The sequence below is a fragment of the Nelumbo lutea genome, chromosome 1, assembly GCF_056320005.1.
Source record: "Nelumbo lutea isolate HS-2025 chromosome 1, American lotus-T2T, whole genome shotgun sequence".
In the NCBI taxonomy this organism is placed as follows: Eukaryota; Viridiplantae; Streptophyta; class Magnoliopsida; order Proteales; family Nelumbonaceae; genus Nelumbo; species Nelumbo lutea.
Window position 1 is genome coordinate 173,663,612 of NC_142684.1, and position 20,773 is coordinate 173,684,384.

Here is a 20,773-nt window from a genome sequence, read left to right on the forward strand (position 1 = left end):
AAAATGATATATGCATATAATCAAGAGACAAAAAACCCTGTACCAAGATGTGACCTCTTCTAAGGCAAACAATACACCTCCGACTGGAGCTCTAAATGCAGCAGCAACTCCAGCTGCACATCCGCAGGTAACCTTTCAAAACATGAAAATCTAGAGAAAATGAGCACAATTTATATAATAGCATCTCAGGTTATCAAAGTATGAGACAAGGCAATGCTGGACATGTCTAGAACCACTCCTGAGAAATAAAATATACCAATTTTTTATTGTTAACTAATCATCTTTACTGAATTATATAAAGAATGATATTTACAGATAAATTGATCTAGTCCAGCTACCTAACCCCATGTACATTATATGTTTACAAAACCTGTGAACCAGAGCATTTGGGAAGTAGCAACAAGGGGAAGGACAATATCTCCATGTACTAAAAAAGCTAGAACATTTCAAACAAAATCTAATACAGAATATATTACTTACAAGATCTCGACGATCTCGATCACTTTTAAATACTTGCAACCACCTTGAATTCAGATGATACTTTGTAGTTCCACCCTGAGTTAGTTTACAGCTTAAAAGGTAAATATAAGATTGTAGAACAGATTGTGTAAATGTATATAACATTAACCAGAAAGGCAAGTGCAAGTAAATGTATAAGCAAAAGAGATCAACAATATAACTTCCTTGTATGAAAATATATGCATCAGATTATTTGGATGAACTCCATATTTCAAAATATTGGGATCATATATGCATGATAAGTAATAGGAGAGGGACATGAAGCATAAAAAAGAATTTCACAGTTCAATACTTCTATGATAAGACTACTTTTGAATCCTATTCCACTTCAACCATTCTGAACCCAATTTTTTGCTAAATGGAAACCTTGCAGCAGAACCAGTGGTTCAGCCTTCAAAGAGTTTCCCAAACCAATTGGTCTTGAAAACATAGGCACATAGCCAATATCATCTTCTCAGAGTTTCTGATTACCACTCCTAAACCTGCCATGCCCGGGTTTCCAAGGGAGCTCCCATCAAAATTCAAATTAGCTTTGTTACCTTGTGTGGGTTTCCACTCCAATCTTAATCTATCTTTTGCTCTCAAGGACTGTGCTACTTCTGTCCAAGCTCTTAAAATGTCAGTGACTGAGAAGCTTTAAAAGGAACCCAAGGTCTTTACCAAAGGGCTACCTTTACTTTCATGATGTCTATCACTTCTCAGGTTAGGAAGTTGTTAAAATTTCAAAGGGCCTGGATCAAAAGCCTAGGCCTGGAACGGTGTAAATTCTTCAAATGTGGTACCAAACTTGCACAGTTGCATCCCTACTGCAAGTCACATCTTTCACTTGAAACTCAAAGGATTGAAACAAAAAATTAAGACAGAGAGCAGGAAAATCTTTAAGGGGGTGGAGATCAAAAAAGCTGAATACTTGCAGCAGATTTTATATCTTGATAATGAGGAAAAAGAGGTCCCTTGAGTGAAGAAGGCAGGAATAAGAGAGTAGAAGCCAAGATGAACTTCGACATACTTTCAGTTCAAGAGGAAGTGAAATTGAGGCAAGATCAAGAAATCTTTGGTTAAAAGGAGACAACAATACTGACTTCTTTCATAAAATGGGAACATGCGGAGGTAAGTATAAACTTGCTGGAAGAAAATGAAGAGGTGCTAGAGGACGAAGGAAAGATCAAAGGAGTTATTGTGGCTTATTATATAAACCTTTACAAGAAGCAGTGGAAAAGAATGAGGTTGGATGGGCCGGGCATAAACAGATTACAAGATGAGGATGCAGCAAATCTGGGAAAAAAAAACTTGTACAGAAGAGGAAGTTAGGGAAGCTGTCTTTCAAGTGGAAGGGGATAAAGTTCCAAGCCCAGATGACTTTACAATGAAAATTTATGAATTGGGTCGTCATTTCCTAAAACAAGATCTGATGGTCTTTGAAGAATTCCATACCAATGCTGCTCTTGAAAGATGTCTCAATTCAACCTTCATCATCTTGATTACTAAGAAGGGAGGTTCTTGTCAACTTAAAGACTTCAGACCTATCAGCTTATTGGGTAGTTCCCTACAACACCATTGCAAGGTGTTGACTACAAGATTGAAAAAAATAAATAAAAAATAAAAGTGATGGGTCAGATTATATCTTCCTCTCAAGTGGCTTTTGTGGAGGGGAGGAAAATATTAGATGGGATCCCCATTGCTAATGAGTTGCTCGATTCAACGAAAAAGGCAGAAATGGGATAACTCAAGGCTGACCTATGCCTTTGATCATGTCAGTTGGAGCTTCCTTGATTACAAGCTGGCTAGAATGAATTTTATATCCAAATGGAGGAACTAGATCAAGGAATGTGTTACTGTTACCACACCCACCTTTTCTATCCTTTATAATAGAGTATCTTGTGGGAAGTTTAAGAGCTTAAGGGGTCTAAGAAAGGACACAGTCTCCATTTCTCTTCAAGGCCTTGAGTAAACTCACAAATAGGGCAGTTGAAGGATACATTCAAGGTTTTAAAGCTAGTGTTAATATGGAGCAAATCCCCTTCTTCAATTTGCAGATGATACCATTTTCTTCTGTGATACTTCAGCTAACCAACTGGTTTATCTAGACCATTATTAAGGTGGTCTGAGGCAATTTCAGGCCTCAAAATTAATCTATCAAAGAGTGGATAGATGCTGACAGGGGAAGATGACATAGCTGAACAGTTGACTGATATTTTGGGTTGTAAAACTGGGAAGTTACCCACCACCTATCTCAGCTTCATGGAGCAAAAAGCAACTCCAAGAGAATTTGGGATGCAGTCACTGAAAGGTTTGACAAGAAGCTGGCTATGCGGAAATGAAATATTTATCAAAGGGTGGCAATCTCACTTTGATTAAAAGTTTTTTGTCCCCCAATATACTAAAGAAGTAGAGAAGAAAAGGAGAACATTCCTATGAGCTGGATGGAGAAACAGTTTTAAGTTTCATTTAGTGAAGTGGAAACTGTATTCCAAACCAGAAAATTTGGGGGCATTGGCATCAGAAAATTTAACATTTTTCTTCTTGGAAAATGTGTTGGATATTCAACCAGGAGCAGGGAAGCATGCAGAGAAGAATTAAGGCAGGAAAATATGGGCTCACAAACCATAGAAGGGATTTGGGGCCTAAATTCTCTCAAATAGGGTGTGCAGTCTGGAACAACATTCAAAAAGTCCTCCCTGATTTCCTAAAAGGTTACATGGTTGGCAAAGGAAATCAGATCAGATTCTGGTAGGACAAATGGTGTGGAGATTTTCCATTGAGAGAAAGACTCCCTTCCCTCTGATATAGCCCAAGATAAAGAGGCTTCAATTGAGGATTGTTTTGATCAAGTGAATGATAATGTAATATGGGACCCCACCTTCAGAAGAAATCTTAATGACTGGGAAGTCAGTCTATTGGCTGATATGCCAAGTCTCATTCAGAGAATAAGGCCTAATACCCAGGTGAATGATGAAAGATTGTGGTCTTGGGGAAGATCATATGAGTTTTCAGTCCATTCATTCTATGGTAGCCTCTCTCTCATTAAGGAAAGTGCCTTTTCTTGGGCCAAAATTTGGTGCTCCCACATTCCACTGAAAATAGCTTCCTTATTTGGACAGCCACCCATGGGAGATGCCTAACTACAGAGAGGTTGATAATGAGAGATTTGCCCCTTTCCTGTACTCTCTGCTCTTTATGTCATGAAGTTGCAGAGTCCTCAAATCATCTCTTCCTCCACTGCAAATATTCATACCAGCTATGGGCAATGGCAATTTCCTGCTTTGGCTTTCATTTCTGTTTTCCGGATCCGGAATCAATATTGCAGCTTCTGCAAGGTTGGACAGTTAAAAGACTGAACAGGAGGGGCAAACTATTATGGAATACTTTTATGGCTGCCATCATCTGGTCAATTTGGAAGGAAAGATGTCATCAGGTTTTTCACAACAAATTCACTGATTTGGGGAAATCAAAAGAAACCTTATAGGCCTGCTTGTTCTTGGTTGGCTGTATAAAGAATATTTCAGGGTGTCCAGCTAATCTCTTTTTTTGCAAGCTGGACCTTTTATGGTTGAATCTTATTCTTTGTATATTTCCAATCTATAGGTACTCATTGTACATGGTCTGATGTGTATTTCCTTTTGCATAGCTTTATCAATACAACACTTTACCTTCTTCAAGAACGACAACAAGAACTTTGACACAAGAGCTATTGTTAAAATGAGAAATCATGAAATGAGTTTTTTTTAAGAAAGATAACTTTGTATTAAAGACAAAAATGTCTGATCAGTGCTAGAATACAGTTGAACTTTAGAACAGCATATCCTTACTTGTCCAAGAAGAGAAGCAATGCAAGCGCCAGTGTGAACAAGAGGGCCTTCTTTGCCAAGGGCAAGCCCTCCTCCCACTGAACCAATGCTTCCAAATATCTGTAAAACAAAAGATGAAAAAAAACTGATGCCAAGAAATGATAAATTTTTCAATACAATAGAGCAGAAAGATGGAAATAACAACCAGACCTTTCCAATCAAGGTTCTGAAAAGAAGGATACCATGTGTATCAATTCCTGCACATTTATATGACAATCACTATTCTTTCAAAATATAATAATAATTTTTAAATATGCCTGATCAAAAAGTACAGCTTACCGTTCAAATAACCCTTAATTTCAGGAATACCCGATCCTGCTGCTGCTGGTGCAAATTGTGTGACAATAAATACAGAAGAAAAGACTAAAGCCAAATTGATTAATATGTACACCACAAATCCAGCAAAGTATGAACTTTGTATTATAGAAAACGTTGCTGCAAACTTCCACCCAGCAAAGTTTTCAACAGCAAGATTAATAAAAACAGCAGCTGATCCAGTGCCTGAAAGTAACCAAGAGCAGGTTTCACATATGTTTTAATAACCAGCTAAAATCCAGTATGGTAGCATAAAGGAAGTGCAAATTTTGAATACAACAACCACAACATTTGAAATTTTTGGCTTTCCATCAGTGAACAAATCTTAAGCACAGTTTAATGGCTTCATGACAGCCTCATATCCAGTAACTTTTCATTCTAAAATATTGCCTTGCCTTCCATAAATAACAAGAAAGCAGAACACTCTTTGAAAATCTAATAGCATACTTAGAACATAGAAGCATGGAAAGTAACTATTCTTCATATTTTCAACTCAAGCTCCCCCCAGACCGAATCACCTCTCCCAAAATAAAAAGAAATACACAGGAAAGAAAGGAAGAACTCTGTGGATCTACCAAAGAAAGGAAGTGGATGCAGGAACTCATGCTCTCTTCCTTTACTTAAACTTGCAGAAGAAATAATTCAAGAACTTCTGCAAGTGATAGGTAGAAGCAATAAGTCAGTCGAAGCCAAACTCCTGCTCTCTGCCAAAGAATTTACCTTTTCAGTTCTCATTTTAATAAAGTTGTTCTTTAGAAAAATAATAAATTTGAAAAATTATCCATCTAAATGGGAAAAGGGACCAAAAAAATTAGTTTCCAGCAAATCATTCTAAGAGAACTGAATACAAAATCATTCTTTCTTAACAAGTTAATTTATAGTTTAACTCTGCTACCAGATTCCCCAGAAGTTATCCAATGAGTTAAACCCAGACATACCAGTCTCTGTTTACACTTCCATTATGGGAAATAGGAGTGGCAACGAGCCGAGCTTTTCACGAGTTGCTCGAGCTTGAGCCCAATTCAGTGGCTCGATTATTAAACGAGCTAAGCTCAAGCCGACTAGAGCTCGGCTCGTCAGGCTCGTGAGCCGACTCGAATATATATATATATATATATATAATAAAATTATAGAAAATAATATATATAATAAAAATAATATAATTATTAATTATTATAATTCTTAATTTTAAATATAAAATAAAAATTTTATATATAATTTTTATTTTTATAAAATATTTTTTCTAAATATTTTTATAAAATATAAAACGAGCCGAGCCGAGCCGAGTCGAGCTCGAGCTCGAGCATTGTAGAATAGTCTCAAGCCGAGCTTGAGCCTGGTACTATTCAGCTCGGCTCGCCTCGAATCCACTCCTACTGGGAAAAAAGAGGTCTCCATATCAATTGGAGCCTGGACACCTTTTCAAGTAGGCTCAAGTAGGCCTGAACCTCTTGATTTCTTTCTCATTAAGTATTCCTTGGCCTAGACACCTTTTCAAGTAGGCTAAAATCCTCTTAACAGCAAAGTGTGAGGTCTTTGGAGAGTTCATGTACTGACTAACAACACTGACAACATAAGAAATGTCAGGGCAAGTCAAACATAGGTAGAGAAGTCTTCCTATAAGCCGTTGACAAATACCTTTATCTTCAAGAGGCTCACCATCCTCTACATTTATTTTGTGATTTTGCTCAATGGGTGTGTCTGCAGGCTTAGCTCCCAATTTTCTTGTTTCTTCCAAAAGATCAAAAACATACTTCCTCTAGGAAATAAAACTGCCATGCTTAGACCTTGCCACTTCAATCCCAAGGAAATACCTCAACTCACCCAAATCCTTTACTTTAAATTCTTGATTAAACAGTTGCTTAAGAGAATCAATTTCATCAATATCACTTCCTGTTACAACAATGTCATCGACATACACAACTAGGAGAGTCAAAGCAGATCCTTTCTTCTTAATGAAAAGAGTATGGACAGATTGGGCTTGAACAAAGCCAAATCTTTCCAAAGCAAGTCTAGATCTATCAAACCATGCCCTTTGAGATTGTTTTAGACCATACAAAGCTTTCTTCAACTTACAAACTTTCTTATCAATCTCTGCATCATAAAAACTAGGAGGCAACTCCATATACACCTCCTGCAAGTCACCATTTAGAAATGCATTCTTAACATCCATCTAAAACAATGGCCAAGAGAAGTTAGCAGCAAGAGACAGCAAAACCCTGATGGTGTTCATTTTTGCAACTAGTGCAAAGGTTTCCAAGTAACCAATACCATAAGTTTGAGTGTATCCCTTAGCAACCAAACTAGCTTTATATCTTTCAATTGTACCATTGGCATTATACTTCACTGTGAAACCCAACATGTTTCTTCCCTCTTAGTTGATCAACTAATTCCCAAGTATCATTTTTCAGAAGGGCATCCATCTCAACCTTCATTGCTTCCTTCCACTCAGGGACAACAAGGGCTTCTTGTACTGTTCTAGAGGCTAAATAAGATTTATATGATGATGAAAGGTGGTCATAAGAAAGGAAATGAAAGATGCAATGGGCAGTGGATGAGGTACATCAACGCTTCCCCTTACGTGTTGCAATTGGAAGGTCAAGGTTATCTGAGGATGGTTGAGGCTTAGTAATGGAAGTGGGTATGTCACCAATAGTAGGAGTAGGTAAGGAGGAGACTATACCTGAATCTGGTGCCGCAGAAGAGACAGGAACTAGCCTGGATTGATCATTATTGGAACCAACTTGCATCCACCATCTTCTATGAAACACCCTTAATTCTTTACACTTTTGACAACTCCCCTTGTTACACTCCCCTCCACTCACAGGAATAGGTAAAGGAACATCTTGAGCAAAAGTACCCTGCTCACCACTCTCCCCCTGAGGTGGAACTCTAGGGTAATAGGGGACATCTTCAAAGAAGGTGGCATCCACAGATACAAATCCGGTTTTCGAGATAGGATTATAATAGCAATACCCCTTTTGATTGTGTGCATACCCAAGGAAGATACATTTGGCAGCCTTAGGGTCAAATTTTGAACAGGTAGGCCCAAGAATTTGGACAAAACATGTGCAACCAAAAGTTTTGGAAAGAATAGAAAACTGCTCCTTATCAGGATACAACAAGTTAAAAGGAGGTTTATGTCCAAGACTCGTGAAGGAACCTTTAATGAGATAAACAACAATAAGAATGGCATCCCCCTAGAAACGTATAGGAACATTAGAATTCAGCATGATGCTTCTTGCAACTTCAAGGATGTGCCTATTTTTCCTCTCAGCTACCCCATTCTGCTGAGGTGTATGCGAAGAAGTGCTCTGATGAATAACTTCATGTTCAAGGAGATAAGAAGACAAGGGTTTTGCAAAATCTTCTTTGACATTATCAGATCTGAGATTTTTTTTATTTTAATCCCAAAATGAGTCAGGATCATTTAATGAAAAACACGGGTCAAAGTGGGAACCTCATCCCAAGATCGCATGAGGTAAACCCATGAAAACCAAGAGTAGTCATCAACAAACAATAGAAAGTATTTGCACCCACCCATAGAAGGAATATGATAGGGCCCCCAAACATCGGCATGCACAATTTCAAAAGGAAAAAAAAAAACTTCTTTTATTACTTAGTGAATAAGTTGATCTACAATGCTTTGCCAACTCACAGCACTCACACTTCAAAATGGACACTTAGATTGACTCAAACAAAGTAGGAAAAAGACTCTTTAAAGACCTAGAAGAAAGATGACCCAACCGGTTATGCTAAAGCATAATTTGATTCATAGACTGTGACACAAGACCTCCCAGGTTCTTTACTCTTCCCAGGTGGATGTTCAAGCAAGTAGATCCCATTCGTCTCACGACCAATCCCAATCACCTTCCTCATTGCCAAATCCCGAAAAACACAATGATCAGGGAAAAAGGTCACTGAACAATTCTGGTGTTTAGCGATACTACTAACTGAAAGTAAATTAGTACTTAGTTTAGGAACATGCAAAACAAAGGATAAGGAAATAGCATCAGAGGCACTGATGTCTCCCTTGCCCAAAATAGGGACAAGAGAGCCATCAGCAATGGACACTTTGTCTATGCCAGAGGACAAGCAATAAGTGTGAAATAAAGAAGACAAGCTAGTCGTATGATAAAATTATCCTAAATCTACAATCCAAAAATGGTTAGTGTTACCTGGGGTTGAAGCATGATAGGCAATGGCCCTTGTACCTGATTAAGCAAAAGCAGAAGTGGGAGGAGTTGAATGAGTCTGTCCAAAAATGGTTAGTGTTACCTAGGGTTGAAGCATGATAGGCAATGGCCCTTGTACCTGATTAAGCAAAAGCAGAAGTGGGAGGAGTTGAATGAGTCTGTCCAAAAATGGTTAGTGTTACCTGGGGTTGAAGCATGATAGGCAATGGCCCTTGTACCTGATTAAGCAAAAGCAGAAGTGGGAGGAGTTGAATGAGTCTGTCCAGAGATGCTAACTTCACTCTCCAGCTGAGATAAAGCAATCCTAACAGCAGCCAATGCATTAAGATAATTGGATCTAGTGTTGGATATGGACGAAGCTCCCATGATTACAGTTGTGGATGAAGCTCTTGTGGTTACAGCTACATTTGCATTTTCTTTCCTATTCCTGAGTCTTTCTAGAATTGGCTGAAGATGAAGCTTCCAACAAGTGTCCTTAGTATGTTTTGGCTTCTTACAGTAGTCACAAAACACATCCCTCTTTCCATCCTTCTTTACTTCCCTCTCCTTATCACCTCCAGTCTTCGATTTTATGGCTACTAAAACTTATTCCATAGATGGAATTTGTAACATAACTTTTCTTCTACTTTCCTCACTATGTACCAGAGAGTAGGCTTGAGATAAAGAGACATTATCCCTAATGAGAAGCTGCTATCTTACAATGTCATAATCAGAGTTTAGCCCAGCCAAGAATTCAAACACTATTTTTCTCAACTAATTTCCTGTATGTGGCAGCATCTTTATGGCTCTACCACTCAATAGTCTCAAGATGATCAATCTCATACCACAATGATTTCAAGGTGGAGAAATTAACTGACACAAGTTTCCCCCATGTTTAAGATTATTCACCTCAATTTTCAGTTCATAGGCTCTAGCAACATTAAGGGGCTGAGAATAGGTTTCTTTCATATTGTCCCAAATCTCCTTAGTTGTCTTTGCCCAAAGATAGTTTCTACTGATATGAGGCTGCATGGAATTACATAGCCAAGTCATAACCAGATAATTTTCTTGGACCCATTTAGCAAGGGAAGGGTCCTCCTGTACTGGTTTCTTAGCTTTCCCCTTCCTCCAATGGCCATCACGGCTGATTGAGCCCATTCCAAATAGTTTGTTCCATTAAACTTGACCATAGTAATCTGAAATGAACTGCTGTCAATAGAATTTTCAGCTCCTACAAGTCCTTCTCCATATGGTTTGTTCTCATTTCCAGCCATTTCCATGTTGTAATGAACAATAGATATTCACCGAATGGAAAGTACAGCACTGTCCAGCTCCTTTTCCAACAAAAAATATTTCAAGTACTGTCCAACAGCACCCAAAATAATAAAAAAAATATTCAGAGGCCTTTCTACGAACACAAGGTGGGCGGCTGAAATGACCAACACTGTCAAACAACACAGTCCAAAAGTACAGTCCACAAAGAAATCCTAAAAACAGTCCAAGATAACAGTCAGACCTCCTAGAGGATTCCAAAAAAAAATTCAGACATCTATCTATCCAAAAAGTAATGAAACAAATCAGAAAATACTGAGTGCCACTCCCAATCTCTGATTTAAGCCCTAAATCAGAAACCAACCTGTTTTCTCTGATTTTTCCTGGTCACCGAACAGCTCTCCAAGTTTTCTGGACCTTGGGCACCTTCTTTAATCACCAATGACCTCTAAGAACCAGGCGAATTAAGCTGAAACTTCCAGCCCTAGAACTGCTCTCATGTAGTCGGCTGGACTACACCTACATGAGAGCCCTAATCAGTCTTAGGCCTGCTCTGATACCAAGTTGTCTGAAACCAATGAGATTCAGACCTGTTTAGTAATCAGAAAAGAAGAAGAAAACAGAGATAAGAGAAGAGAAGAGAAGAGAAAGGAAGAAAAGAGGAGGAAGAAAGAAGAGAAGAGAAAAAGGGGTTCAGTCTTCTTTAGTCTGCCGCTCCAAATGCTATTTATATTAGGCTTATAATAAAAGAGGTAAAATGACAGGAATACCCCTCTCACTTGAAACAACTGAAAAAAAAAAACATTCTAACAGCACCATAAACAGAGGAAACATAAGGAGTGGGACCACAAGCTGGTCAATCATTTTCTCTACAGTTCCCATCTGCAACTAAAAAGAGAACAGACATATTTCCAAATGCAAGACACAAGAGGGCAGATGAATAGTAAATGAGGAAAGCTCTCGCCACTTTCCTTACAAAGGATACACGCATGAAGAGAGAAGCACTTATTTGGCCTTCTTTTCTATAGCAAGTCACAGGTGTTTATCTTCCCAAAGGGCACTTCCCAACACAAAGCTTGTACTTTAGGAGGGATAGGTTTACACCAGATTTCTTTTACCGGGAATTTTCCCCCAGGGGTTCTAACAAGACAAGAAGGTTAAAAGAGGCACAAGAAAAAAAGGCCATTAGGTGAGGGGAACCAAATTCTTCCATCTGTTGAATTAGGGTCCAAAAATACATTTTCCAACTTTGATAGCAAGAGAATGATGAATCACATTCATTATCTCTCAAACCCCTCCTAAAACCAAAATCCCAATTTATACCAAGTTCTGAAAACAGGCCAAATTTTGAGACAGGTTCGGCCTTGTAGTTGGATAAAGAAAAGTGTAAGCGAAAGTATAGTTTAAGTAGTAGATCCCCAATCCAAAGATCCACCCAGAATAAAACTCCCTCCCCATTGCCCACATCAAACCGAGTGAAGTTGAGAAAAGTTGGTAATATCTCTATTATTGCTTTCCAAGGGGATATTGAAGAAGCATGAGGTGCCAAGTTTGCATCCCAGTCATTTTCTGCCAAACCATGAATGCTGCCAATGACCTTGTGCCACAATCTATCCCTTTTTAAAGGATATGTCCAAAGTCATTTTCCTAGTAGAGCTGTATTCCTCTTTGTTATATTCCCAATACCAACTCCTCCCAAACCTTTAGGCTATGTTGGTTTGAAGGAAAAAGTAGAGAAAGGTAGGGAAACCTTCACAAATCTTGTATAGGTTTCCCTACCTTTCCCTTCCTTTCCCTACATTTTCCTCCAAACCAAAAATAGCCTTAGGTTTGAAAACCTATTCCCATTTGATAAGGTGGTCTCTTCTTTCATCACCTGGTTCCCACAGGAAATCTCTCGTGATTTTTTCAAAATTCTTTGCAATCTTTACCAGTATTCTAAAGGTGGAAAGGAAGTAGATAGGCGGGCTGGCTAAGGTGGATCTAAGCAGAGTAATTCTTCCTCCCATGGATATGTAACTCCTCTTCCATAACACTATCTTTTTTGTGAACCTTTCTACTACCGGTTTCCAGAAACTTTCTGACCTAGGGTTACCCCTCAAAGGCATACCAAGATACTCTAGTGACCAACTCCTAACCTCACAACCTAGTATTTCTGCCATCACCTGAATATCTTCTTCTCCCATACTGATTCCTGCCACACAACTCATTCCCCAATTCACTTTCAACATAGATACCCTTTGGAAACCATCAACTAGAAGTATTAAATTTCTCACACTCTCTTCATTGCAGTCCTCACAAAAGATGATTATATCATCTGCAAATTGTAGGTGGGTGACAACAATCTCATTTCTACCAACTCTCCAACCTCTAAGCAAACTACTTAGATCAGCCTTAACAATCAGTTTCCTTAGCACTTCAGCCACAAAGGTAAACAGGAAAGGGGAAATGGGATCTCCCCGCCTTAAGCCTCTTTTTGCTGGGAAGAAATTCTTAGCTACTCCATCTACTAGAACCGAGAAGTGTACTGAACTAGTACATCCTTTAATCCATTTTCTCCACCTCTCACACAAGCAAAACTTTTCCAAGAGAGCTAGAAGGAACAACCTCCTACCATGTTTTTTCTTTTCAGACACACTCATTTGCAACTAGGATCTGGTCTATTATTTGTCTCCCCTCTACAAAGGCTCCTTGGTTTTGGGAGATTACTAAGGGCAGCATAGACTTCAGCCTTCCTGCTAAGACGTTAGCAATGATTTTATAAAGATTGCCAATAAGACTTATGGGCCTAAGTCATTTCGTGTTCTTGCTTCTTTTCTTTTTAGGCACTAGGGCAAAGAAAGTAGCATTCGCACCCAGTGAGATTTTTCCTATGTGGTGGAACTCAAAAAACACCTCCATCAAGTCATCTTCTAAGATCTTGCAGGAATCTTGATAAAAAGCTATGGAAAACCCATCAAGACCTAGGGCTTTAGATCTTTCCAGTGAAAAAATTGCCTCATGGACCTCCTCTACGTAAAATTCATTTCAAGAAGGGCAACTTGGATTTCAGGCACTCTGATTCAATCCAAACCTTCCATGTTTAAGTAACTACCCATTACAATGGAAAAACTTGATTTAAAATGATCCACAAGACACTTAACAATTTCCTCCTCCTTGTCTATCACCCTACCTCTCAATGTTGGTAATTAGATTTTTTTTCTTCTTCTTCCATTTTCCAGAGAGTGAAAAAATGTTGTATTACCATCTCCTTCCAAGAGCCATTTGCATCTTAACTTTTGTCTCCAAGAGGTTTCTTCCTTTCTCAGGATCCCTTCTAGCTCTACTTTTAGGTTCCACCTCTCTGATTGATCCTCCTGACTACATTCCTTTCTAGCCTCCTTTTAATCTAACTCCCCTATCCTTTCAAAGATTCTTTCTTTCTTTCAGCTCCTCCAATCTTTTGAACTCTTCTTTATTCCACTCTTTAATCCTTTCTTTCAATCTCTACAATTTCTTCATAAAATAAACTCCTTTACTCTTAAAATTGATTCCTCCTTCCTCCCACCACACATTTATTTGTTCAACAAATTTTTTGGGATTTCTAGCCACATGTTTTCAAATCTAAAAGGTGTGGGGCCTCCAAGTCGGGTCTCTTGGTCTAGGCACAAAGGATAGTGATCAAAGGTTATTCTAGGTAATGCCTTTAGAGCCAAGAAACCCCACAAGTCATCCCAATCTACTGAGAAGAGGAATCTGTCCAATTTGGAGCAAATTTGAGATTCTTGGAGATTTGACCAAGTGAAGGAAGCATTTAACAAGGGAGGTTCCTTCAGCTCTAAAGAGTCTATCAAGGTATTGAACTTCCTTATGCTTTGAGTTATGGTCTGACTTGGGTTGTTTGTCTCATTTGTGAATCTTATGACATTAAAATCTCCCCCCAGGCACCATGGTCCCTCCCACAAATCTCTATCAAGGTATTGAACTTCCTTATGCTTTGAGTTATGGTCTGACTTGGGTTGTTTGTCTCATTTGTGAATCTTATGACATTAAAATCTCCCCCCAGGCACCATGGTCCCTCCCACAAATCTCTGATTGCATCTAATTCTTCCCACAATAGATCCTTATCTCTAAATGAGTTAGGGCCATACACATCTGATAGAACCCATTCCTTTCCACCACCCAAGCTTTTTGCTCTTATTGAAACTGAAAACTGTCCAATTAATTCCTCCAGGGCCATATACATTTGATAGAACCCACAAACCTCTGTTGCCCCCTCCTTGAAGCCCCCAAAGAGAGGGCAACAAACCAGCTCAAACCTCTACTTCTCCAAATACTTCTTATCCATTTTCTATCCAATTCTAAGAGCTTTGTTTCTTGCAACATTAAAACATCTGGTTTCTCTTTTCTTACCACATTTCTGATCAACCTCCTCTTTTTTGAGCTCCCTAACCCCTTACATTCCAACACAAGATCTCCATTATTACTTGCTAACAGATCCCTATTCTTTTTCTCCCAATACTTCCAAGTTCTAACCTCTTGTTTTCTCCCTCTTTTGGTTCTCCCCCCGTCATAGGCCACTCCACTAGCTAATCTCTCTAATTCAATCATCTTCCTCTTTCTTTTTTTCTCTTCTCCCCCTTCCTTTCTCATGTAAACTTTTAACTTGGTGGGGATTTTATTAGAATTCCTCAATTTTTCCCCTTCTTTTTATTTTGATGATTAAGTGTTTCTTCTACCTCTCTCTCTGCATAGCCTTTCTTTTCTCTCCCTGTCACTATGGGTGCAAATGGATTGGATCATGATCCAACCCGAGATCCGATCCTATATGGTCAAATTCGGATCACCCCTAGTCGGATCTTCGGATCAGATCGGATCCTATGATCCAATTAGACATCGGATTCGGATCCCCCCCCCCCCCGATCCAGTGTGTTATATATTTATAAATATAAATATATAATACATATATATGTTATTTATTTATAAATATATTATTTATATTGTATTTTTATAAGTTTGTTACATTATTTATTTTTGTATAAAAAACATGTATATATACGATGAAAATAATTTAAAAATACTTGTATTTTTTTTGTTTTTTCTTTATTTAAATTGGTATATTTTATTTTTCTTTTAATAATTAATTAATTTTTAAAGAAAACAAGTCGGATCAAATCATATCCGAAGATCCAATAGGATTTGAATTCAGATCGAGTCCTATCAGATCCGACCGGATCTTCGAATCATATCAGATCCAACATGAATAGTGTTGGATTGGATTTGAATATTCCCTTATTTGAATCTGATCTGATCCGTTTGCATCCCTACTTGTCACCTTCGAAGGAGTTCCCCGTAATGCCACCTCTTCCCCATTCTTCTCCTCCACCTCAACTAACTTTTCCAAATGTTCTAAGATTAGGTCCATAATTTCTTTTTCTTATATTTCCAACGCATCATCTCCCTCCTTTTCTAGAGCACTAAGGTCATTGTTCCAACAGCTAGATCTGCAAGACAAGTAGAAAGAAGAAAAGCACCAGTACCATTACCAAGGAAAGAAGAAGAAACACAAGCAGGAAGATACGAAAAGGGGAGAATGGGGGAAGACTCCCTGAACCGATGTATCACTATCCTTCCCAAAGGCAAGCTCAAATTGGTCCATTTCCTTTTCTGCAACATCTTGTACTGCTAAAGGGGTATGTTCCTCAAGTGTTCCTAAGCTCGGTTTGCTCTAGACCTATTGTCTGCAATCACAGTAAACTTGTTCTTGTGTTGGAACTGTCCCTACCATCTCTTCTCCTTGTGATTCTTTCAAGGAGACCCCACTGTTTGCAATGACTTCTTCTTCTCTCATCTCTTGAGGATCTAGGACTTCCGTTCTAGAGTATTCTTCAAAGAGGAGCTTTGTTCCAAAATGTCCTAGCTCCACAATCCTACAACCCTTTGTTGAATTCACACTTCCAATGCTAGACAGCTTATTCACTTCCTCTTCTTCTATGCCCCTTAAATCCTCCCAGCCTGTCTCATCCTCAAAGTCGGAGTCTTGTTCTCTGTTGTATTGAGGATTAGGTCTATCAGGGGTGGTTGAGTTTTCTGCCTACATTTTCTTCCATGGGGTCTAGGGAGAAAAGGACAGCTTCCATTTTGACTTGGCTTTGCACCACAAGCCGATGGAGGGCTTAAGTGTGTCAGGGGGACAATAGACTATAATTATCGTCCCTCAACAACTTTAAGAAAGCATAAACATGATCTTTTAAAGAATCACGTGGTTCAGACTGGCCCAACCTGGTTTGGTATCGATTTTAATACCTCCTCATAAGATGCTTTGTGGGCCATCTGGTAAGTTCAAACAATTTGAAAGAGTTGTCTTTAAAGGAAACTTGCCCATTCTTAACTCCTCCATCGACTTTTCAGTTTCCAAATTTTTGGCGTCACTACTACTCTTCTGACGATCCACCCAACTCTTTCCACATGGTTGCCAAACGTCCACGTCATCTTCATCTTCTACCTTCTTCCCTGAGCTCCAAAGCACCGCTTTGACTTCTGACACAACCCAAACTATAATTTGAACTTACCAAGCACCAATATTTTTTTTGAAAGCTAGGATAAAGTTTATTAGAAACCAGCAAGCATATAGTACAATAGCTCCCATAACAGATTACAAGCTCCAAAGGGAATGGAGCTTGTCAAATTGCACTCCATATAATCTAGCCATTGCAACCCACCCTTACAAATTCTTACTGCAAATGTCAATTTGCACCTCTTTCCCCTTGGAAAGTTGCTCCCCCAAATAGTTGTCTCCTGTTTACTCCTTGTCTACAAGGGTATCAGCCATTACTATTGGCTGATTTAAGTGTCCATTCAAATGTTACCCTAGTTTTCTTGATAATTTTGTTATTTCTCTTATTGTTTGCCTATGGAACCAAAGAACTATGCTATTACGAGTAAGCCAACCCATCACAATCTTAGAGTCTCCTTTGACCTCAATGTTCATGAAATTTAGAGACTTTCTAAATCTAAGCCCATGTAAAACAGCTAACAGTTCCGCACTCACTTCTGGAATCTCCATAGGCAATGGGACTCGAGAACAAAGCAATTACATTCCCAATGTGGTCTTTAAACACTCCTCCGATACCTAAAGCTCCTAGGTTTCCCAAACAACATCCATTGGTATTTAATTTGACAATGCTACCTTTCGGAGGTACCAATATATTACCAATTGTTCTTGTTATTGATAATTGTGCTACTACATGCTAATTCCTTATCATCAATAGAAAGTGATGGAAAACCTCTAATAATTTTACCCAATAGGCCACCCTAATGGCTACTCTCTCAATTAAAGCCTCCTCTATTTGACTTATCTCTCTGAAGAATGTTACATTCCACTCCTAAATCAATCATTCACAATGTTTCTTCTCTTGTATATCTCAATAAAATCTTCCCCTTTTTTTTGATGAATGATAATAAATTTATAAATTCAGAAATCTTTCCCTTTTCTTCTTTGATGAGAAGGCACTATTGGGGACAAACATTGTATATCCACTAAAGGAGCCCACCTGCACCCAAAAAGAGGAAAAAATAGCTCCCAAATTGTAGACACGAATAAGCAAGAGATTAGTATGTGGTAGTTTCACAGCTTACTCTACAAAGAAAGCACATGTGGGGAGAAAAACAAGAATTAGGCCTTCTCTTTTGCAGATTCTCGAGATGTTGATTCTCATGTGTGCAACTTCCCAACAAAAAGCTAGGGCTGATCATTCTTGGCCCAGCCTGCAAACTTTCGAGCCGGGCTTGGGCCTAATACTTCAAGCCTGGCCTAGGCCCGACTCGGCCTATATTTATAGTGTTGTTCCAAGTCCCACATTGCTCAAGAATGAGAATGAAGACCTTGCCTTCCTCTATAAAAGGATAGGTAACCCATGCCAATTCAACTCTAACAATTAAATAAGGCTCATGCATTGTTTTTTGTGCCACAGGCCTAAAGCCTAGCCAAACCCAATTTAACTTTGGCTTGTGTAATTTTTTTGTATGTATTACATTTACATATTATTAAATTTAAATTTTTAAATAAATTAAATTTTATTATTTGATATCATGGGCTTAAAGTCTTTACTCGTTATGCCCATAAAGCCAGTATGCCTGACCTAGGCCGATGTAGGGTTGAGCTTGGGCTTGCAATCTAGGCCCAAGGTGCGGGCCGGCCTAAGCCCAGGCCTAGATTAAAGCCCTTATCATTGGTGCTAAGCCTGGTCCGGTCCAGCCCATGATCAGCCCAGAAAAAGCCCTCACCTTTAGAGGTGTGGGTCCCACCAAACAGTAAAGAAGGAAAGGGTGTTTGGTTAGAAGTAAGGTTCGAAATTTCGATACGTACCAGGCCGTATGGAGGGCTTCCCGATACACCTTCAAGGGATAGACAGGCCTTAAACCAACCCCTCTAAACCAGGTTTTAAAAAACACAAAATAATAGGGGAGTGATCCCCCGATACACTCCTACCGGCGTATTGAGCTGTATTGATATTTTGAACCTTGGTTAGAAATGGAGGACATGGACTTAAAAATTATGCAAAAGAGAATAAACCTAAATACTAAGCAGGCCAAATCCTAGTGTCCATAGAAATAGGGTCAAGACAACCCCACCGCCCCCCAAGGGATTCCAAAAGCAATCCATCACGAATCTTCCCAAAACTTGATCTTGGAGCCAGAGATTTATATGTTGAAGGAAGAGAGATGAAGACTGGATATAGCTTTCTAAGTAGATACTAAAGAAGATATAGAATTCAAGCTGGCATCCCACCCATTAGGTTTCAATCCATAGATGCTTTTCATAAAAATATGCCACAGCTTGTCTGAATTCGGGTTATTATTTTCCTTTTAATTCTCCTTCAAAATTTGAATGAATTGCAGTAGAAATAAATTCTTTATTATCTAAAAGAAATAGCTGAACTCTGCTCTATCCCAATCTAATGTGTTCTAACAAGTTTTGTGGCTTTCCTGCTTTTCATCCCAAGATATAAAAACTTGAGATGTGTCCCACTCCATAATTGGTAACCCAACTAACCACCCTGTTAGATAGAAAATTGGTTGCAGATGCCAATGTTTCCATGTCCCATCCAAACCAATAGTTGTAATTTGTAAATACTATGCTTTAGCATTGTACTATAACAAGCCAACCAGGGCATTCCCATCAGAAGCACAATTCAATTCTTGAACTTAACGTTAGACTAGGTAATCTTCTCAGCAGCATGAACAACCACATCCACCAAATCAAAGTAACAATAAAAAAGGGCAAAATGGCCACTACCCAGTGTTGGTCCCAGCCATCAGAGGTCTTAAGAGTGATAGACAGTAGTCTGAGTAAGGTCTTAACCTTTGGCCTTTTCTCGCACAATTGAAGGTAACAATATCTCATTGAAATGTTGATCTATATTATCATGTTAAAATTTGCGAGTTTAAAGTTCTTAGTGCAATTCAAATTCAAGAAAGAACGAGGTAACAGCTAATAATAACAACGACAATAACAAAACGGCAATTGAGAAATCCCGATCCTCTTACCGATGCCGATGAGTAATGCAAAGAACCATTTCACTGCAACATGATATCCAACGTATAGCCTTCCCCTCTGAGCCTGCTTCAAAATACAAAGCGAAATCAGGAAAAATTAACACAAAATTCAGAACAGTCTCCTTCCAACAAACCCTCATAAAAACTCGAGAAAGCAACCTGTTCTTCCCTATATGCGTAATTCTCGATGACTTCATAATCGAGACTCTCAACGTTGCTGGCATCACTCAGCCTCGAGACCACTCCATCCTGTTCTTCAGCATCTTCCGAGTTCGGTAATCGAGACCAGACGAGCTTCGCTGTCTCGATGCCGTTCTGAAAATGATTCGCCAGCATAATTCAGACTTCAAATCCCCCCCGCCAAGAACAGCACAAAGCCAAGTTCAATCAAATCCAATACCCTAGATTCAAGAAAAACCCTAAGCAACTGAGTCCCGTCCAGCAGAACAACATCCGATTGATCCTCTGTCCGAAGAACATAGCAGGGTTCCTGCTGTCTACTTTACAAACCAAAGTTCGAATTGCAGATCTGGGATGAAAGAAACATTAGATCGAGTTGTAGAAATTGCAGAAACAGGGACCAGTGATCCAATGAGAATGGTCGTGGCCCTCGTGGGAGGAAGAAAAAGGAAAAAGAAAACAAAGTGGCGATCCCAACGACGGAAGGGAAGAACTGAGTTGGGTGAGGGCAGCTAACAGTTGCGTGAAATTGTATGATTTGTATCACGCTCACTGACATCCACGCACACAACTGCCTCTCTTCTCTAGGTTCGATTTCTTCCACATAGAGGTCACCGTCACATTGACTCGTCACATGGAAGTATTTCAGTTGGGCCTAGTAACTACGGTAAGGAATGGCCCCACATCTTCTCGATTTGCGATGCCACGTGTTCACGATCAGGTGCCTAGATATGCAAAACGTTGGGTAGCATCAAGCCCGACCCGACAGCGATGTCTCTGGCCCGTTTCCTCGCAATTACTGAGTTCGCCGTTACGGCGTTGTCAAGCCCCGTGGGCCCGACATTAATGCTGTGTTTGGTTTGAAAGAAAAGGTAGAGAAAGGAAGGAAAAGGCAGGAAAATTTTTACAAACTAAGTTTCCTTACCT

The 20,773-nt window shown here is 39.1% G+C and overlaps 1 protein-coding gene across 4 annotated transcripts in view; it reads right to left on the reverse strand.

Moving 5' to 3' along the window:
* Window positions 1–20,480, reverse strand: part of CLC-D (chloride channel D) — a 43,697-nt gene extending 23,217 nt beyond the window's left edge. For all 4 annotated transcript variants that reach the window (XM_088960768.1, XM_088960766.1, XM_088960767.1 and 1 more), the window contains exons 1-7: window positions 19,826–20,480; window positions 19,658–19,730; window positions 4,647–4,868; window positions 4,518–4,564; window positions 4,329–4,427; window positions 481–555; window positions 44–132 (exon numbers count right to left, since the gene is read on the reverse strand). In XM_088960768.1, coding sequence (XP_088816894.1) covers window positions 44–132; window positions 481–555; window positions 4,329–4,427; window positions 4,518–4,564; window positions 4,647–4,868; window positions 19,658–19,730; window positions 19,826–20,002 — 782 coding nt within the window. In that variant the 5' untranslated portion in view covers window positions 20,003–20,480. The remainder of the gene's footprint in view (window positions 1–43; window positions 133–480; window positions 556–4,328; window positions 4,428–4,517; window positions 4,565–4,646; window positions 4,869–19,657; window positions 19,731–19,825) is intronic.
* Window positions 20,481–20,773: the final 293 nt, after the last annotated feature.